Source organism: Drosophila subpulchrella, chromosome X, assembly GCF_014743375.2.
Source record: "Drosophila subpulchrella strain 33 F10 #4 breed RU33 chromosome X, RU_Dsub_v1.1 Primary Assembly, whole genome shotgun sequence".
Lineage (NCBI taxonomy): Eukaryota > Metazoa > Arthropoda > Insecta > Diptera > Drosophilidae > Drosophila > Drosophila subpulchrella.
In genome coordinates this window covers 13,013,723-13,029,143 of record NC_050613.1, presented here as the reverse complement: position 1 = coordinate 13,029,143, position 15,421 = coordinate 13,013,723, and the positions used below count along the sequence as shown (strand labels likewise).

The window sequence follows — 15,421 nt, the reverse complement described above, 5'->3', positions numbered from 1 at the left end:
TAAATTCAATCTGGAAAGCAGTAAAAATTCCTTATGATTCTAGGCTTTTCTCAGTTCAATGGAAATGATTAACCGACTTGAATGGACCTTCTGATCGATCGAAATTGGAAACATTGTTTTTTTTTTGGGCTGGACTGCATCTGTAGGCGGAAATTTGGGTCAGGGCATGGACCAGGCGGTACGGCAACGGGGTCAGTGAAATAAATAATGAATATCGCTGCCAACAGCAGGGCAAACGGCAAACAACAGTGGCAGCAACAACGGCAACAGCAGCAGCAACAGCAACAACTTAACTCTTGAGTTGCAACACGCGCGCTAAGCGGCTGCATTAAAAGGCCACTCAAACACACAGCGAGGCGCCAAAAAGGGGTGGCGAAAATATAAAAAACAATGCACAAGGGTGCCACCCCTGCCCCACTTTCTCCAACCTACCACGCCCCCTTATTTTACTACACTGATAACAAAAATGGAGACTACTCCAAATAAATATATACAAAAACACAGTATTCAAAGCGAAACATAGGCAACTTCATTATTGAATTTAAAAATATTAAGATCAAGCTAGAAAATATTAGAAAATATTTATGTAAGTCATATTTTTGTTTAACATTTTACGTCACTAAAAAAAAAATAGTTTATTATTAAAAAGTAAAATCTTTAAGTTATCTGCAATTGTTATGCATAACATTACCATATTTTTAACTAACAAACACCGCAATCGAAAAATATTTAAATGGAATATAAAGTCCTTGAACTTACTACGTTATTTTTATCCGTGTATGTAGGCTCACGAAATCGAAATGCTGAATAAAAAATGGAGAGAGAGATGGAGAAAATTGCGTTGTTGGCAGGCAAAAGCTGGCAACAAATGATGAAATGCTAAAAAGCATGGAACGGCAACAAAAAAGGGGGTTTTCCAGGGGTGTGCAAGAGGGGGGGGGGGGGGGGGTATGGGGGAAGGACTCCTGAAGTGGGCGCTTGATTACACTGAAATGCACTCAAAAGTGGCGAACGAAGCGATGCCGCCAGCGAATGCAATCGAATGGGCAACAAGAGCCCCCCAAAAACCCCCCTCCAAAATGCCTCGACCACGCCCACTCACACATACAGACACACACACACGAAGCCCTAAGGCTGCGCCAAAAAGTTCCACAAATTACATTTAAGTGACGCAAAAGTTAACTGAAACTCATTGCGAAAATCGCGGATAGATGCAATGTGGCATGACTGAGTGTGGAGTGCGTGGAAAGGGGTGAAAGTGGGGTGGAGAGTGGGCGGAGAGAGTAGGCGGTGCAACACGACTAAGTGCTTTGGCTTGCCGAAAGTAGGCACTTGAACTATTTCTGTGTTCTCGCCCACTTACATACGCCTCGGTAGTTGTTTATGGCCCAGGGATGCCTCCGAAGGCCCCGATTGCGGATTTATAGAGGGGGCAAACGAAACGATACAAATATGAGGGTCTTGGGACTGACGCAGATACCACACACAAATGATCAACTTGCCAGGGAAAACCCATTGAAAGGTTTGCGAAAGCGGTACAAATAATAACACTAACACAACTTGGTTTAAATAACTTGAAATTTATAAACTTAGAATCCATATATCCATGATATACACTCGCTATACCTTTTTACCTATTTGAACTTTAATAATTTAACAAAAGATTAAAATCAATTAACATCGGTGAAACCAAGAAAAGTATTATCATGAGAAAGAAAATATATAATCCATTTAATCCTAGCAATTTAATGTATCACTAATATCGATACTCAGCGGTTGTTCAATGAGAATCAATAAGAATAATCTAGTTTGAAAGAAAATACATAATATCATCAAGACTCAAATAAATTCTTAATCAAAAGTATTTCAACATTAGCTACTTATTACTTTAATATTTGACCTTAAAGTACTGTAAATTTGTCGAGACCTTAAACTTTTGACAAGGACTTAAGACGGGTTCCGGCACGGTTTTCTTTTCCTCTCCTGGCCACCGTCTTTCCCTCCGCGGGGGGCTGGAATTTCCTTTGAGCTCCCGCCGAGGGGCGAATGGGGACCTCGGGCTCGGGCTCCCAGATGACCTTGGCCGGATAGACAATGGCCCGGTGCTTGCCCTTATGCGAAATGACCTCAAAGTGATGGTACCTGGCCAGCACCACGTGCGGCTGCTTCTCCTCGAGGAACTCCCGGATGGGAGCCAGCGCGATGCCATGGCAATTGATATAGACGACGACGAGGTCCAGATGCAGGGCCGCCTCGTAGACGGTGGCCATCTTGGGACCCCAGATGGCGGCACTAACGAAGGGCACCCGTTCGGTGGCCAGCAGGCGGGGCAGCTCGGAGGCGTGGCGAAAGGTGTGCAAGGTGATCACCGAAGTGGGTCGCGATCCACCAAAGAAACTCTGATCGAATTCGCACACAATCACCGGTGAGGCGTGGGACATTTTGTACCGGAAACGGATGTCGTCCGGTGTCAGCAGGCAGACCACTTCCGCTTTCAGACAATCGACCATCTTGATGGCCCTCAGATAGTGAGCATGGGTGGCCGCCTGGCGGTGCATGGGTTCCATGGAGGAGCGAACCTGGTCGCAGAAGGCAACCCTCATCGTCTCGTGGACAAAAACGCTGGCCACCTGGGCGGGGGCAAAGGGCTGCTTCAGGGAGCGCAGGAGCGGCTGGATGGCCGCCTGGATGTCGGCCTTCTGGCAGATGACCAGCAGGGTGGGATCCTGCCAGGACAGGTCGCTGCCGTCGCCGGGAAAGTCCGGCTGACGCCATGTGTAGGGAGCGTGTTTAGGCATCGCAGTTATTGGGATATCCAAAAAAAACTAGGAACTATAAATTTTAACAAGAATTAAATTATTTCCAGATTTCGAGAGACTGAAATTTCACTTCATTTGCTTTCGCTTGGAGTCTAATGTCATTTAATTCGCCTGTGAAATCGCACAGGTGTCAAATTGTCTCTAAACATTCTAGAAAAAACATTCTGCCAAGTCACTAATTTTCTATGTTTACTCAACCCCCGGGTAATATCCACAAACTTCTTAATCATGGCTTAAAGCCCGTTTCATTAGGAAATTTATGATGTTATTTTCTTAATGCGAATCAATTGAAAAGTCACTTTCAACAAAGTTAAGTCGTTTTTGTTTTCCTTGGAAAAGTTAAACAAAATTTGCCAATTTACGAGAGTAATTCACTTAAAAATTGTAAACTGTTAAAATGAGTTTTAGCCTCGAGAAGAGAATGTACTTGTATGTATGCCTAAAAGCTTACATGAATTTTAATATAGGCATTATTTAAACAGTTTAATCAACAAATCGTAATGCTGCATAAATATATAAATGCATAGATGGTAAAGGAATGTGGCCAAAGCTTTGAAAATAATTACTCTATAAGCGAGAACAAATTGGATAGAAGTAATGCCATTAAGGTCCTGCCTGAAATGTCCGATTGATAATTCAATCTCCCTTTTCGAGCGAACTCAGTCAAGCGTACCGATTCCAGTATGTATGCACTGATAAAGAAAACGTAGTAAGTTTTTATTAATTTGAAAAAGGTGTAAAATTTAATGAGCTTAAACTTAAATGTTATTATGAAACTCTTTTTTTAAGGACGTAAAATGTTTCAAATAAATATTATCTTCTATAAGATCATTTTAATTTTATGTTTTGTATTCAATATTACGTTTTTGTATTTATTTCGAATATTATTTTTGGTATTCTATTTAATTTTCAGTGCACCTTTCTCGCTATTCCGCACTCTGCTGCTGCTTGAATATTAGTTTCCCGGCAAGGAAATGAACGTTGACTGCTGTCCTGTCGTCTTCTGTCCTGTCCTGTTCCATCCATTGCCGGCATATATCCATCACTGCCACTTGGCAAGTGAGACAGATATGGAGAATCGGAGACGAGGACGTCTTCTCTGGTTTTTGCCTGGCTTCACTTGTGTTTTAGCCTCATTTGCCACATGGCTTCGTTTCCCTCCTCTGAGAGTGGTGTACCCGTATACCATATACCATATACACCGTATACCCATTTCCCAGTGGGTTATTTCAGACCGGAGTGCTCTGCTCTTTCCGCCAGCAACACGTGGCTTTCCCGCACTAATGATGCATTCTCATACATGCAACATTGCAACATACACACGGGCCACCAGAACAACAGCCTGCTCGGGTTTCAGACTAAATCTCTATCTGCGCCCCAGTTTACTTGAGTAAAATGCAATCTACCAGCTTCTGGCTCTTGGCTCTTGGCTCTTAGCTCTTAGCTCTGAGCTCCCAACTCGCAGCATTCGGCACTCATGGGAGCAGCCAACCAACCAGGCCACCAAGAATTTCACGCATTCAACCATATTTCATGTTTGCCATATGCCAACTGCATCTATATGTACTGCTTACCCAGACGCGACTTTGTCCTCATCATCCCGTTCGGAATAGCGGTTTCAGTTTTATAAAATAAAAAGCTTAAGCCAAATTTAGCAACAAAATGATAATGGATTTTACAAATTTATTAAAATTTACAAAATAAAAAAAAACTGTACGGTATTTATTTTGCTTTTTAGATATTTTAGGGGCTGTTTGGGGCCACTGGGGGCATATTCCATACTTGTGTGCGCCTAGAATATTCTGTAAAAACTTGGCTGTTCTAGCTTTTACAATTTGGGCTGTGGGCATACTCCCCTAATGTTTTCCCTTTCCTTTTATAGATGTACCACATATAGCTCCCTTATCCTTCCCACTTTTTATTTATTTTCTACAAAATCCAGTGCACTTTGTTATAACGAAATATTTTTAAATTTAGTTTGATAAGAAGACTAAAAGTTCTGTCAAGATGGAATGTATTGTATTGACATCTTATAAACATCTCTCTAATAAAAGAAAATCTTAAAGGAAAATTACTTTTCAATGAAATGGAAAATATGGCCAGATGTCTAAAATGACAGCTTTTGAGTTAATTTAACCGAAATGAAAGCTAAAGGTAAATGTTTGTAGACCTAGGCCAGCAACGTTGACATTTTGCCGAAAGTGGCTCAGAGAGATGAAATCACTGCGCAGCTTGCAGCTAAATGAAAACCCTTTGGTCATACTAATGGAGCCTGCCTTGAATGGAAGGACATTGTCCTGCATTGTCCTGCATTGTCCTGTATTGCCCTGCACTTTCCTCCTGCGTTTTTATTTCTTTCCCCTTTTTTTTTTCTTTGTTGCCACTTCCTTGGACCAACTTTGTGCACTTTGTGTGGCAATATTGTGAGAGGTGCTCGATAAACACGTTGCGCAAAGAAATCGTTGCATAAATTAAGGCTTAATATCCTGACCTCATCGATGCCTGTGCCAACGGCGATATCGGCGACAATACAAAGTATATGTACGAACCCCTCTATATATATCCAGCAGCCCCGCCCACAAGCGATTACTCGACCCTGTCAGCAGATTGCAATTTTTCGCTCATACCGAAAATCAAAAAAAAAAAACAAACTACGAATCGGGATCCAAATCAAGAGTCGTTAAATTTTTCAACTCCGACAAATGAATGCTTAAGGCCACACAAGTGGGAGGAAGCCAGTGGCCAGTGCCAAGTGAAAAGTGCCAAGATTTACGAGCAGTTCTCCCTGCCTTCTTTTTTTTTTGCCAAACTCAGACAACCTTGGCAAATTGACTTTTGCCTTTGGCCTGGATTTTAAGAAAAACACCCCTCAGCCAATTATTCTCACAGAGCTAAGGTAGAAATCGAAAAAAAAAATATTCCTGCTTAATTTTATTGAGCAAAATATAACAGATACCTTAAATCGACAAACAAGTATTGGGCTTATGATAACTAAAAATTATTTTTGCTTTGAAACATCATCAAAAATAGGGGTTTTTCGGTTTTTTTTTATACTAAAATCTGAACTCCACTTTTCGCACTAAATCAGTGTTTTGGCTGCCATACTGCAAATAATTGTCAGAATGAGGAATGTCATACCCCGTTGAGCGCGTTGTTCGATTTCCAATCTAACCTAGACATTTTCATTGCGAAAATTGGTTAACAAATCAATTGGTTTTAAAGTATTGGGGATCGTTGGCACAGGAAGCAAGCTGCTCAAAACAGTCAGATTTTTAGCTGTAAGCCTTGTTTTGAAAACAGCAAAAACAAGTATATTTTTTTACTAGCTTACAGGATGATGGTAGTTCCTGGTATAGTTGAACCCCTTGTCAAGAAAAGGAAGTTTAAAAAATTTTGTTGTGGTATTTTTTAACAATTTTGTGACTGTAAGGCGTCTGTTTATATCGTAAAAACTCGAACAATTTAAAAAATATTATTTTGTGAGCTAGTGTAACCAGTGTTTTGGCTTCCATACTGCAAATAAAAGTCAAAATGAGGAATGTCATACCCCGTTGAGCTCGTGGTTTATTTTTCAATTTTTCGCAAAAAAAACATGATGGGTTCTTTACATGTGCCCCCTCAATTTGATGACCAATTAAGCACATATTTCCACTAACATGGCTTATTGTTTTTAATGTTCTCTTCATAACTGTTCCTGCTGGGTTCTTAACATCTGTGTTAAACAAACAAAATGATATTTTAAAAAACCCGAACTAGATTAAATCAAAGTCCTGGTGGCTTTATTTTTACGACCAACTGGAAGGTGGATGTCCAAATCAATAACCGATACAACACATTGCTGGCAAGGCCAAGTTACTACAGTCGTTGTCCTGCGAACAGTTGCCAGGCTCAAATTGGACAGGATGAAAGGAGGAGGGGATTTCCCGGTGCTGGGCCTGGCAATAAATTAACAAGCTGCCGGTCGAGGAAAAGGGAAAATTGGAGGGAAAAGTCCGCAAAATTGAGATCTGCTGCCGGCCGCAGAAAAGAAAAGCCAAACAAAGATAAATGAAAAGCAAACTGAATTAAAAATTTTTCCATGAGCCCGGAGGAGAGCGGAGCTGTTATCAACTGTTATCATGGAAATGCTGGCGGGGCTCCGAGTTCAGGGTCCAAAAACATGGCAAATAATAAAAACTAAAACAAAAAAAAAGAATGAAACCAAGATGACTCAAAAAATTTATCAAATATCAGCTTCCGGCGAAATGTCGATGACAACAAGGCAAGTGTCGCAGCCAATTTGCAGCGTCGAAGGAGCCGGCGGGCAAAAATGGAGGACACGAAGGGCAGTACACTGGAAATGATGACAGGAAAGGGCCAAGCAAATTGTTTATTGTTTCATAATTGATGCCAAGAGAAGCCAGGAGCTCACCTAATACGATGCCCATGCCCATGCCCACGCCCACTATCCGCTTTCTTACCTTCATTTTCCACCCACTTTTCCTTTTCCAGCCACCCAAGGTCGAAAGGGAACCGAGAAATGCGTTGCATAGATGGTGTCCGATTGCCGGGTGAATTATAGTTCACCAGTTTTTCCAACTTCACTACTTGGCCCATAATAATAATGATTATGCAACGGAATGGAAAACTTGTATTTATTATCCTGGTTTTGTTTTCAAATGAGAGATTTGCTGTGTAAACTTGGACTTAAATGTTTTACTTAAGAAAATCTTAATGTGCCACTAACGGAATACTTAAAAATATACTTAGATTAAATATTAGAGTGATGTTCTAAATTTTAAGCCTCGAGAATGATTGGCGTTATGTTGGAATTTATGGTAGATTATTAGGGTGCAATAACGCCCAGTGGAAAAAAATTCCAGTGAAATAACGCCCACGTTTAATAACATTTTTCGTAATTGTTCTTCGTTATTAGCTAAGAATTTATTTATATATACACATAGAATATACGTTTTCTTGGTACTGAAGTCTCGCGGGTACTAAAGTCCTCTGATTATCTGCTGGAATTCCTATTATTAATTCTCCACCCTCGCAGCTTTTTAAACAGCGTTGTTAATTGCCTTAGCGCAAATAAATTCCGACCAAAAAGAGCCAAGGTAAAATGTAGGTAGAGGTAGATGAGAGCGAGACAAAAGCATTTTATCAGGGCCATTTAAAATGATTTTCGAGAGCCCTCTGGCAGCCTCAGCTGGTTCATCAGATCCTGGCTACCCATCAATTTCTCTCTAAGCAGCTGCTTTTAAAACAACAGCAAAAAATACTTCATTAAACAATGTTCAACAATAGCATTCATTCTCATTCACTCGCACACGAATTCAGAGATTTATAAGGATTTTACACCTGTGGCGCCTTTTTAGGCCTTGAAACCAGAACCACCCACCACCCACCATCCACCATGCATCAAATGGCTAAATGAAAATGGTGCTCCCACCCATTTTGGCATGTGTGTGCGTGCAAACAAGCTGAAAATTCATTAAACTGAAGCAATAAATTCTTTTAATTGTTTTCTTTGCCACCCCTGCACCACACTTTATTTCATTAATTCATTCCTGGCCCTCTCTTCTTTTGCTTTCCATTTTTTTTTTTTTTTTTTTGGATTTTCTTCAACAACATTTCCATTTGGCAACAGCAAACAAATTGTTTGCCCATCTCCGCATTTTAATGTTTTACGTGATATGTTTGGCATGTCTTTGACGTGGTGGCCACTCTCTTTACTTTCTTCAATGCCCCCCTTTAAATTCTTTTTAATTTTCCGTAAAGATGGCAATCTGAAGAATCTGGCAACGCCAGAGATGCCTCATTAGCAGGTACAGTCTCGGCCCGAAAACTTTGACAGTTGCATCATTAATACAGTACATTTTTGGGTAATAGGCGGTGGTTTTGGAGTATCAAAGGGAAGTCGAGTGTAATGAACTGCCAGCCTTGTCAGAAACTTAACTAATGGATTTCTACCCCCCGCCTCTTTTACTTACAGGTGTCTCCGGCATCGACTTGTTTCATGTTGTAACTCGAGGACTTTTGGTAAGTTATTTGGGCCCCAGAGATAAACACCGAATGACAAACATTGATAATCGAACCGGTACTAAATTAAAGGGATGGGTCTGTAAACTAAAAAGTATTTGGTTTGGTTTTCTATTTGAATTGTTGCACATTCCACGACACTGTAAACTTTCGGAAAAGGAAAAATAAAACAACAAGAGCGGAAGGACAATGCCGAGATTGTCGTCCTGCAACTGCAAGTTTCGATTTAGTTTTGAGGTCAGATAGCCATTGGTAGGGGGAGGATGAAGAATATATAAGGACAAGGGTCACAGTTCCAGTTGAGCCACACAAATCTCCTTCTCCCTACCTTTTTGCAATAGATAAGCGGACAATGTTGCAGATAAAGCGAACAAACTTGTGCAGCTCCCACTGAACGGGGGGATTAAAGCTCGCATTCGCAAAAGTCAGGTGGAAACTTAAGTCCACTCGAAATAAAATACAACGAGGGGCTGCAATGGAAACCATCTGCGGAACAGGTTTCCCATGGCTAATGGTGGGATCACAGGACTTTAAATGCAATTCGAAAGTTTTGCCATGGTAATAGTTGAATTTGATGGAATCTTTTGCAAGCGATTCTTGATTCTTGTAGTTTATTAAACCTCTAACTAGACTTCATATCTATTAAGGGCACTTAAGATTACTTAATATTGTATCAAAACCTTGAGGTCAGCCCATAAATTCAAAAACTTTGACATTGCATTAAGGAAAATTAGTTCTTTTAGTGCCTAACTATCTCTTAAACTTTATATTACCCAACAACCGACTTTAAGCCCGTATTGCCTTGACCTTTTCACATTTCTTGTTTGTCTGCCAGATGAACAAGGAGCAGTAGCAAATTAAAGTGCATTCTGTGTTGTTTTACAGGTGCAAGGGAATTAGCCAGAATGCCTTAATCAGTCCGAATCACTTCCTGACCTGACAGTCAGTCGTCTACCCCTCTGAGGGTCCTCAATCCTGAATCCTGGCCGCACACACATGTTGGCCGTCTTATGTTGCTGGGAAAAAGTTGAAATAACAGTGCTTCAACTGCAGTCGAGCACACCTGGACCACCTGGCCGGGCTTAAGTTCATGCCAATATATTAAACTTATTGTGCCTGGCAGGTGACCTCCAGCCATTTTCCTGCCCCTCGGGTATTGCCTGCCCATTGGCCGTACTGCACTTCCGGCTGTCGTCCTTGCGGCAACATTTGACATTGCACAAAGCCAGAGAAGTCCTTCGGTGCCGGGCAACCAGCCAGGCACATCCTGCATCCTGCATCCTCCATCCAACATCCCTGACCCTTTTCGTGACTCCATCTCCGGCTTGCTCGCCGTTCATTTCAGGAAATGCATTTCGTCAGCGTTAAATGAAATCGAAATTGCCAATTTCAATGTGGATAAGGAGAGCGGGAGAATGAAGATTGGCGGATCCTTTAGGAAGTTCAAAAAAAAAAATAGGTGGGGACTCACACACATCTACGTTCTGGTTCAGGCTCAATCAGTCATTCACTGGTCTGTGATTTTTTGCCAGGACTAATGTGATTTGCACGAATGCGAAACTAAGACTGCGACACACTGACGTAAGAAGGGAAAAATTGGGTTAAAAAGGGAGAGGAAGATAACGAGATGGGATTGCGAGATGGTCGAAAAAAGGAGAAGAAATCGAATGGATATAAGATAGACGTACTGGTGATCCCATTTCTCTGCTCTTACATTCCGAAAGTCCAGAAATATTAAGTTATCTTATATATATATTTCGTTCCCAACAAGTCGTTACTACTTTATTTGCCTTTCCCCAAAAAAACTAATTAATCCTCGCCTTGAAACCATCCAAAGCTCAAAGAGAACTTGGTAGCCAATTCGAAAAGAACCCTTAAAAATAATAATGCAGTTGAAAGTCAATTGCAGGGAAGCCTTAGCCCAGTTATGAGAGCAACTGCGTAAATCAACTCGAACTCAAGCGAATGAAAGCCAAACAAAAAGAGAGTCGTTTGCTTTTACTTAGCCATCCAAGATCCTCCATCCTCTTGAGCTAGCCATAAAAAAAGAACCCCTTCTTCTTAACGCCCCCCCCTTCCATTGGCAATACAAACAAAAGCGGCGCAGAATTATGTCAATGGCATCGTTGTCATGGCCACTGCTGCAAAAGTCCCTCCGTCGTAAGGAGGTCCCCCATACCATCTTTCCCTACTTTCCGCTTTCATCTTCCTGCGGGAGCTCCTCTCCAGATGCCATTGTCGCCAGGAATTGCTACTCCGCAGTCGAATAAAATCCGAGCAATCCCCCCACCCACTTTGACAAAACTAAAAGCCACGTTGAACCCCCCAACCACCCTATGCAAAACTCCTGAAAACCCCCTGAAAACCCGCCTTCAACTCCCCAGAAACCCCACCCATTCCGCGATGCGTTGCTCGTTACCTATCAAAACCAAAATTGAATACAAAAATCTCATCAAAAATCGATTAGAGCTGGCAGCGATGGGGGAAAACCAAGGAGTAATACCTCGAGGATTCAAGTGGCAGCCAAGTATATATATATATATATATATATTTTATATGGAAACACGGTGCGAACACCGAGAATCGTGTTAATAAACGAGCTTCATCGCCAGGATGTGACAATCCAGGAGGCACCTGTTCCTTGCTCCATGAAGAGAAAGCAGCAGGCAGCCAGTGGATTGAATAAATAACATTGGCAAATGCAATTTGCGAAATTAAAACCGAAAGTAGTGAAAACTTTTCCCCCAGTCCTCTCCCTCGACCAAACTGCTTTCGACCATTGTCAGTCGCCTTATCGGTGACAGCAATCATTTCTGCGGCTTGGGAAAACTTTCTCCTAACGATTGCAAACGATGAAAATGATGATGATGATGATGATGATGATGAGGATGTGGATGAGGATGGGGGTGGTGGTTATGAGTGAGGGGTAACTTCTCATCAACAGAGCATGGATTTTAGGCTTATTGCGGTCGAATTGGAAAGCAAAGCGTTCGTTTGTAAAATTAATAAAAATAGTTTCTCATCGGCTTTCAGCCAGGCTCAACTTGGAAATCAGTTGCTTGTCAGGAACAAGTTTGTCCCATTTTCAGGCCTAATGAATGTGGCTAAAAGTGTCCACAAGTTCCGAAACCAATGGGTCCGGAATGGGTTTTCATCGATCAAAGGACCTACTGGACTGGGTTCCCAAGTTTAACTCAACTTTCCTCTACTTTTGTATAACTTTGCGGCCGTGTTTTATCTAGGCTTAAATATAGTTGCATTATTTGGTTGCCTTTTTCCGGATTGTATATATGTTTGCATATCTGTCAAATGACCTAAATTCCCTTTTGGTTTTTTTGTTTCGCTGTATTGCTCACGCTTGATTGCGCAAATCCCATAAACAATTGATTTAAAACTGAATCAAATTATTAACAATAAATGCAAATAATTGCATTGAAAAAATAGAGTAAATTGATTTGGATACCTGGTACACTCGCTCATTGAATGCCTGTCAAAGTTGATATATTTTTTTTGTAATCAAACAGAAAGAACCAGCTATTCGCTGGAATTGTCACCCAACTAAAAAGCTTATTTTTTTGTTGTGCTGTTTGATTTAGCGAACTAAATACAATTTCATTTTGATACTTGGTTTTATTGCCTTCGCTTTCCCTCTCTACCAGAGGGAAGTTAAAGCGTTTTCACTTAAAAAGGTATTTCAATTCAAAGCCTTTTGTGGCTCAACCGATTTCTTAAGGGTAAAATCATGCTTTTGCCAGAGAATGCAGGCTCCCATCTTTTAACCCTTGTGTGCGGCAGGGCTCTCATATTTCATATTTCATATTTCATATTAATACACAACATCCCTATCGACCGTCTGACAACACCCCTTTTGGATTTCTCGAGATTAGATGTCATCTTGGCCATGTTATTTGCCGGCCTGTCCTGTCGACCCCGCCTTTAATCCTTTTTCTCGAAGCCCCCAACGATGGACGTATGTATGTTGCATGTTGTACGTCGTGTATGTCGCATGTCGCATGCCGTATGCAATGTCCCATCTAGAATTTAGCTATGTACACAAAAGACGAAAGCAAATTGTGTTTTGTCAGTGACATGGAAATCAACTGAAGCGATGTGCGCGATTTACGGGCCGAGGACATTTTGCAGGGCTAAATCAACAGAGTGAATGGCTTCGGATGGCTGGATTTTGGATAGGGTAGTTGCATATAGAGAGGGATTTAGATGGGGGGGGGGAATGGGTGGCGTTTTGGGGCTGTTTGCCTCGATAAACTGTTTGAAGCACACATGTGGCCACGCCCACCGCTGGGAGGCGCCCCAAAGAGGAAGAAAACTGAAAGGAAAAGGATAACGTAGGGTGAGAAGGGAAAAGAAAAGCCCGGCGGACGGGGACAACTCAATTAAGCATGCACAATGCACACGAATTTAAACCGGCTATCTCCCTCTCTTGGGGAATTTCCCAATGCTCGCTGCATTCGCGTAGGACACCCAAATAAATGTACAAAAATTGTGCAAAAATATCGCAATGTATACTGCGTCTGGTGGACCCGGGGAAAATAAAATTGTTTGATATTTGAGTCACATAAATTTCCATTGATTTTCCTCGCTTTCCCATTCCTGCACTTTGTACGTGTCTTTGGGCGATTCTTTAAATCGCTGGCTCACTGAAAACGCCAACGGCATTTGACAGCAGAAAAAGGGAGAGAAATTTGATGCGATAGAGCCGATGAACTGATGGCTAACTAAGAATATGACAGCTCCATCATTGGGACTATGTTCCCAAAAGAGACTTTTCCCCGTGATAAGATCTAAAATGATATTAGCAGTATTTCATCTTGTGGTACTGCTCAATATTAAAACAAAGATTTCTGAATAGGATAAGGCCTTTGAATATTAAGATAATGTTCTAAGAACTCTGGAGAATATATTCCCAAAAGAATATTTTCCCATTATTAACAGACAACATGCCATACGCATTATCTTTTCTATTGGAACTAGTCAATATTGAACAAAAGATGCCCAAATAAAATATATTTATTCAGTATTAAGACAATGTTATAGCAACTGTGGGGCATTATTGGTGTGTTTATGTACTAAACATGTCTATAAATCAAGCTATAGTAAAACATTCTTTGCCACCCATATTTAACCCTAAACATTGATTAATTTTTGATCACTGGATTTGGTTAGAAAACCATAGCCATGCGAGCATCTTCAGATTATTCGGAGACATTGTAGCTATTAACCTTTGTGACAACTCTCCATCCTTCCCTCGTTCGATTGGGGGTGTGGATACATTGCCCGACATTGTATTGGAATTGGAAATAAATAAGGGGCCCGACCTTTGACGCCTGTCGCTATCTGAGCCCGCCCACCTAACACCCACCACCCACCGCTCCCCAGGCGACCTTCCGCCCCCCTTTTTCCCTTTTCACCCCGCCGTCTGGCAGACTGTTTGCTTAATAAATGAACGTGAAAAGTGCTCTGAATATTTGTACAGTGTTTTTCCTTAGCTCTCGCTCTTATTTTCTATGCTTTCCATTCCTCCCGCTTTTGCTAGGTCTTCTGAAAGTTCTGCGTATCTTTTATCACAATCCCAATTGCGGACCACGCGTGGCTTTTTATTTGTCAAGTTGCATTTAATATTGATATATCGGTATTTCGCTTTGCTAACCGCAGTATTTGACCTTAAGCCGAGGATTTCTGGGCCCTCATCCACATACTTTCATCCGAATTATGCTATTTGTCGTACAATCTTAGTATTCGAAAGTTCGAACTTTAAAAGTTCTTGTAGTAACTACTTACTTTGCAATCTCACCGGAAGTAGAGTTAAGAAATAGAAAGTCGTTCCAGTTTTAAACGAAAAGCACACAGTTCCTGGTGATTTCAACTCACTTAAAATAAACCCCAGTATGAAATAACAAAATCAAACGGCAAATCCTTTATGAAATAACTACTTTCCTTTTTCACCCAGCCTGGAGATTTCCTCCAGTCGCTGCCTTGGTAGCTTTATCAATCAATGGAAATCGATTAACGTGGGGGCGAAACGAGCACCCCTCAAGAAAATGGGAAAGTTGTGGGGGCAGACAGAGATAGAAAGCAAGGGAGAGTGAGAGAGAGAGAGAGCGAGAGATTGGCAGAGAGAAAGCCAAGAGAAAGACACTCACTCGGCCCAACCCTCTGCTCTTAACACTTAAATAGGCAGCCATCTCCTCGTTGTCGTGTCATTGAACTCGTCCTCAGCCCCTTGGGGTGTCTTTTTCAGATAATATTTGGGGTGGCCATGTCACTTTGTTGTGGGTGGTATGGTGCAAAGAGAAAATGAAAGCGAGGGTGGTCTAAAAATAAAAGTTCCTACCCGCCAGCTTAGCCCGAAACTAATTTTGGCAAACAAGCCAAAACTAAAACTAAAACTGTAAGCGAAACCGAGTCCAAAACAAGAGCGCAACCTTCAACCCTCCAAAAGGCTGTGACTCATCGATGACGTTCCACGAAAGACCCATGCCATCCCGTTTTCCCCATTACCCAGATTTTGGTCCCTCCCAGTGCCAAGGATTAAGCCAGGGACACACCACTTGACTCTCAGA

The 15,421-nt window shown here is 41.5% G+C and overlaps 2 protein-coding genes across 15 annotated transcripts in view; one reads left to right on the top strand and one right to left on the bottom strand.

The window, feature by feature from the left end:
- The window catches only part of LOC119558415, a 90,076-nt gene that overhangs the window by 51,557 nt on the left and 23,098 nt on the right, over positions 1 to 15,421 (top strand). For all 14 annotated transcript variants that reach the window (XM_037871951.1, XM_037871949.1, XM_037871953.1 and 11 more), the window contains one exon: positions 8,794 to 8,840. The gene's annotated coding sequence lies outside the window, so the exon portion shown is untranslated. The remainder of the gene's footprint in view (positions 1 to 8,793; positions 8,841 to 15,421) is intronic.
- On the bottom strand, positions 1,906 to 2,898 carry LOC119558417. The gene has a single exon (XM_037871966.1). The coding sequence runs from the start codon at positions 2,796 to 2,798 to the stop codon at positions 1,929 to 1,931; it is 870 nt and encodes a 289-aa protein (XP_037727894.1). The 5' UTR covers positions 2,799 to 2,898; the 3' UTR covers positions 1,906 to 1,928.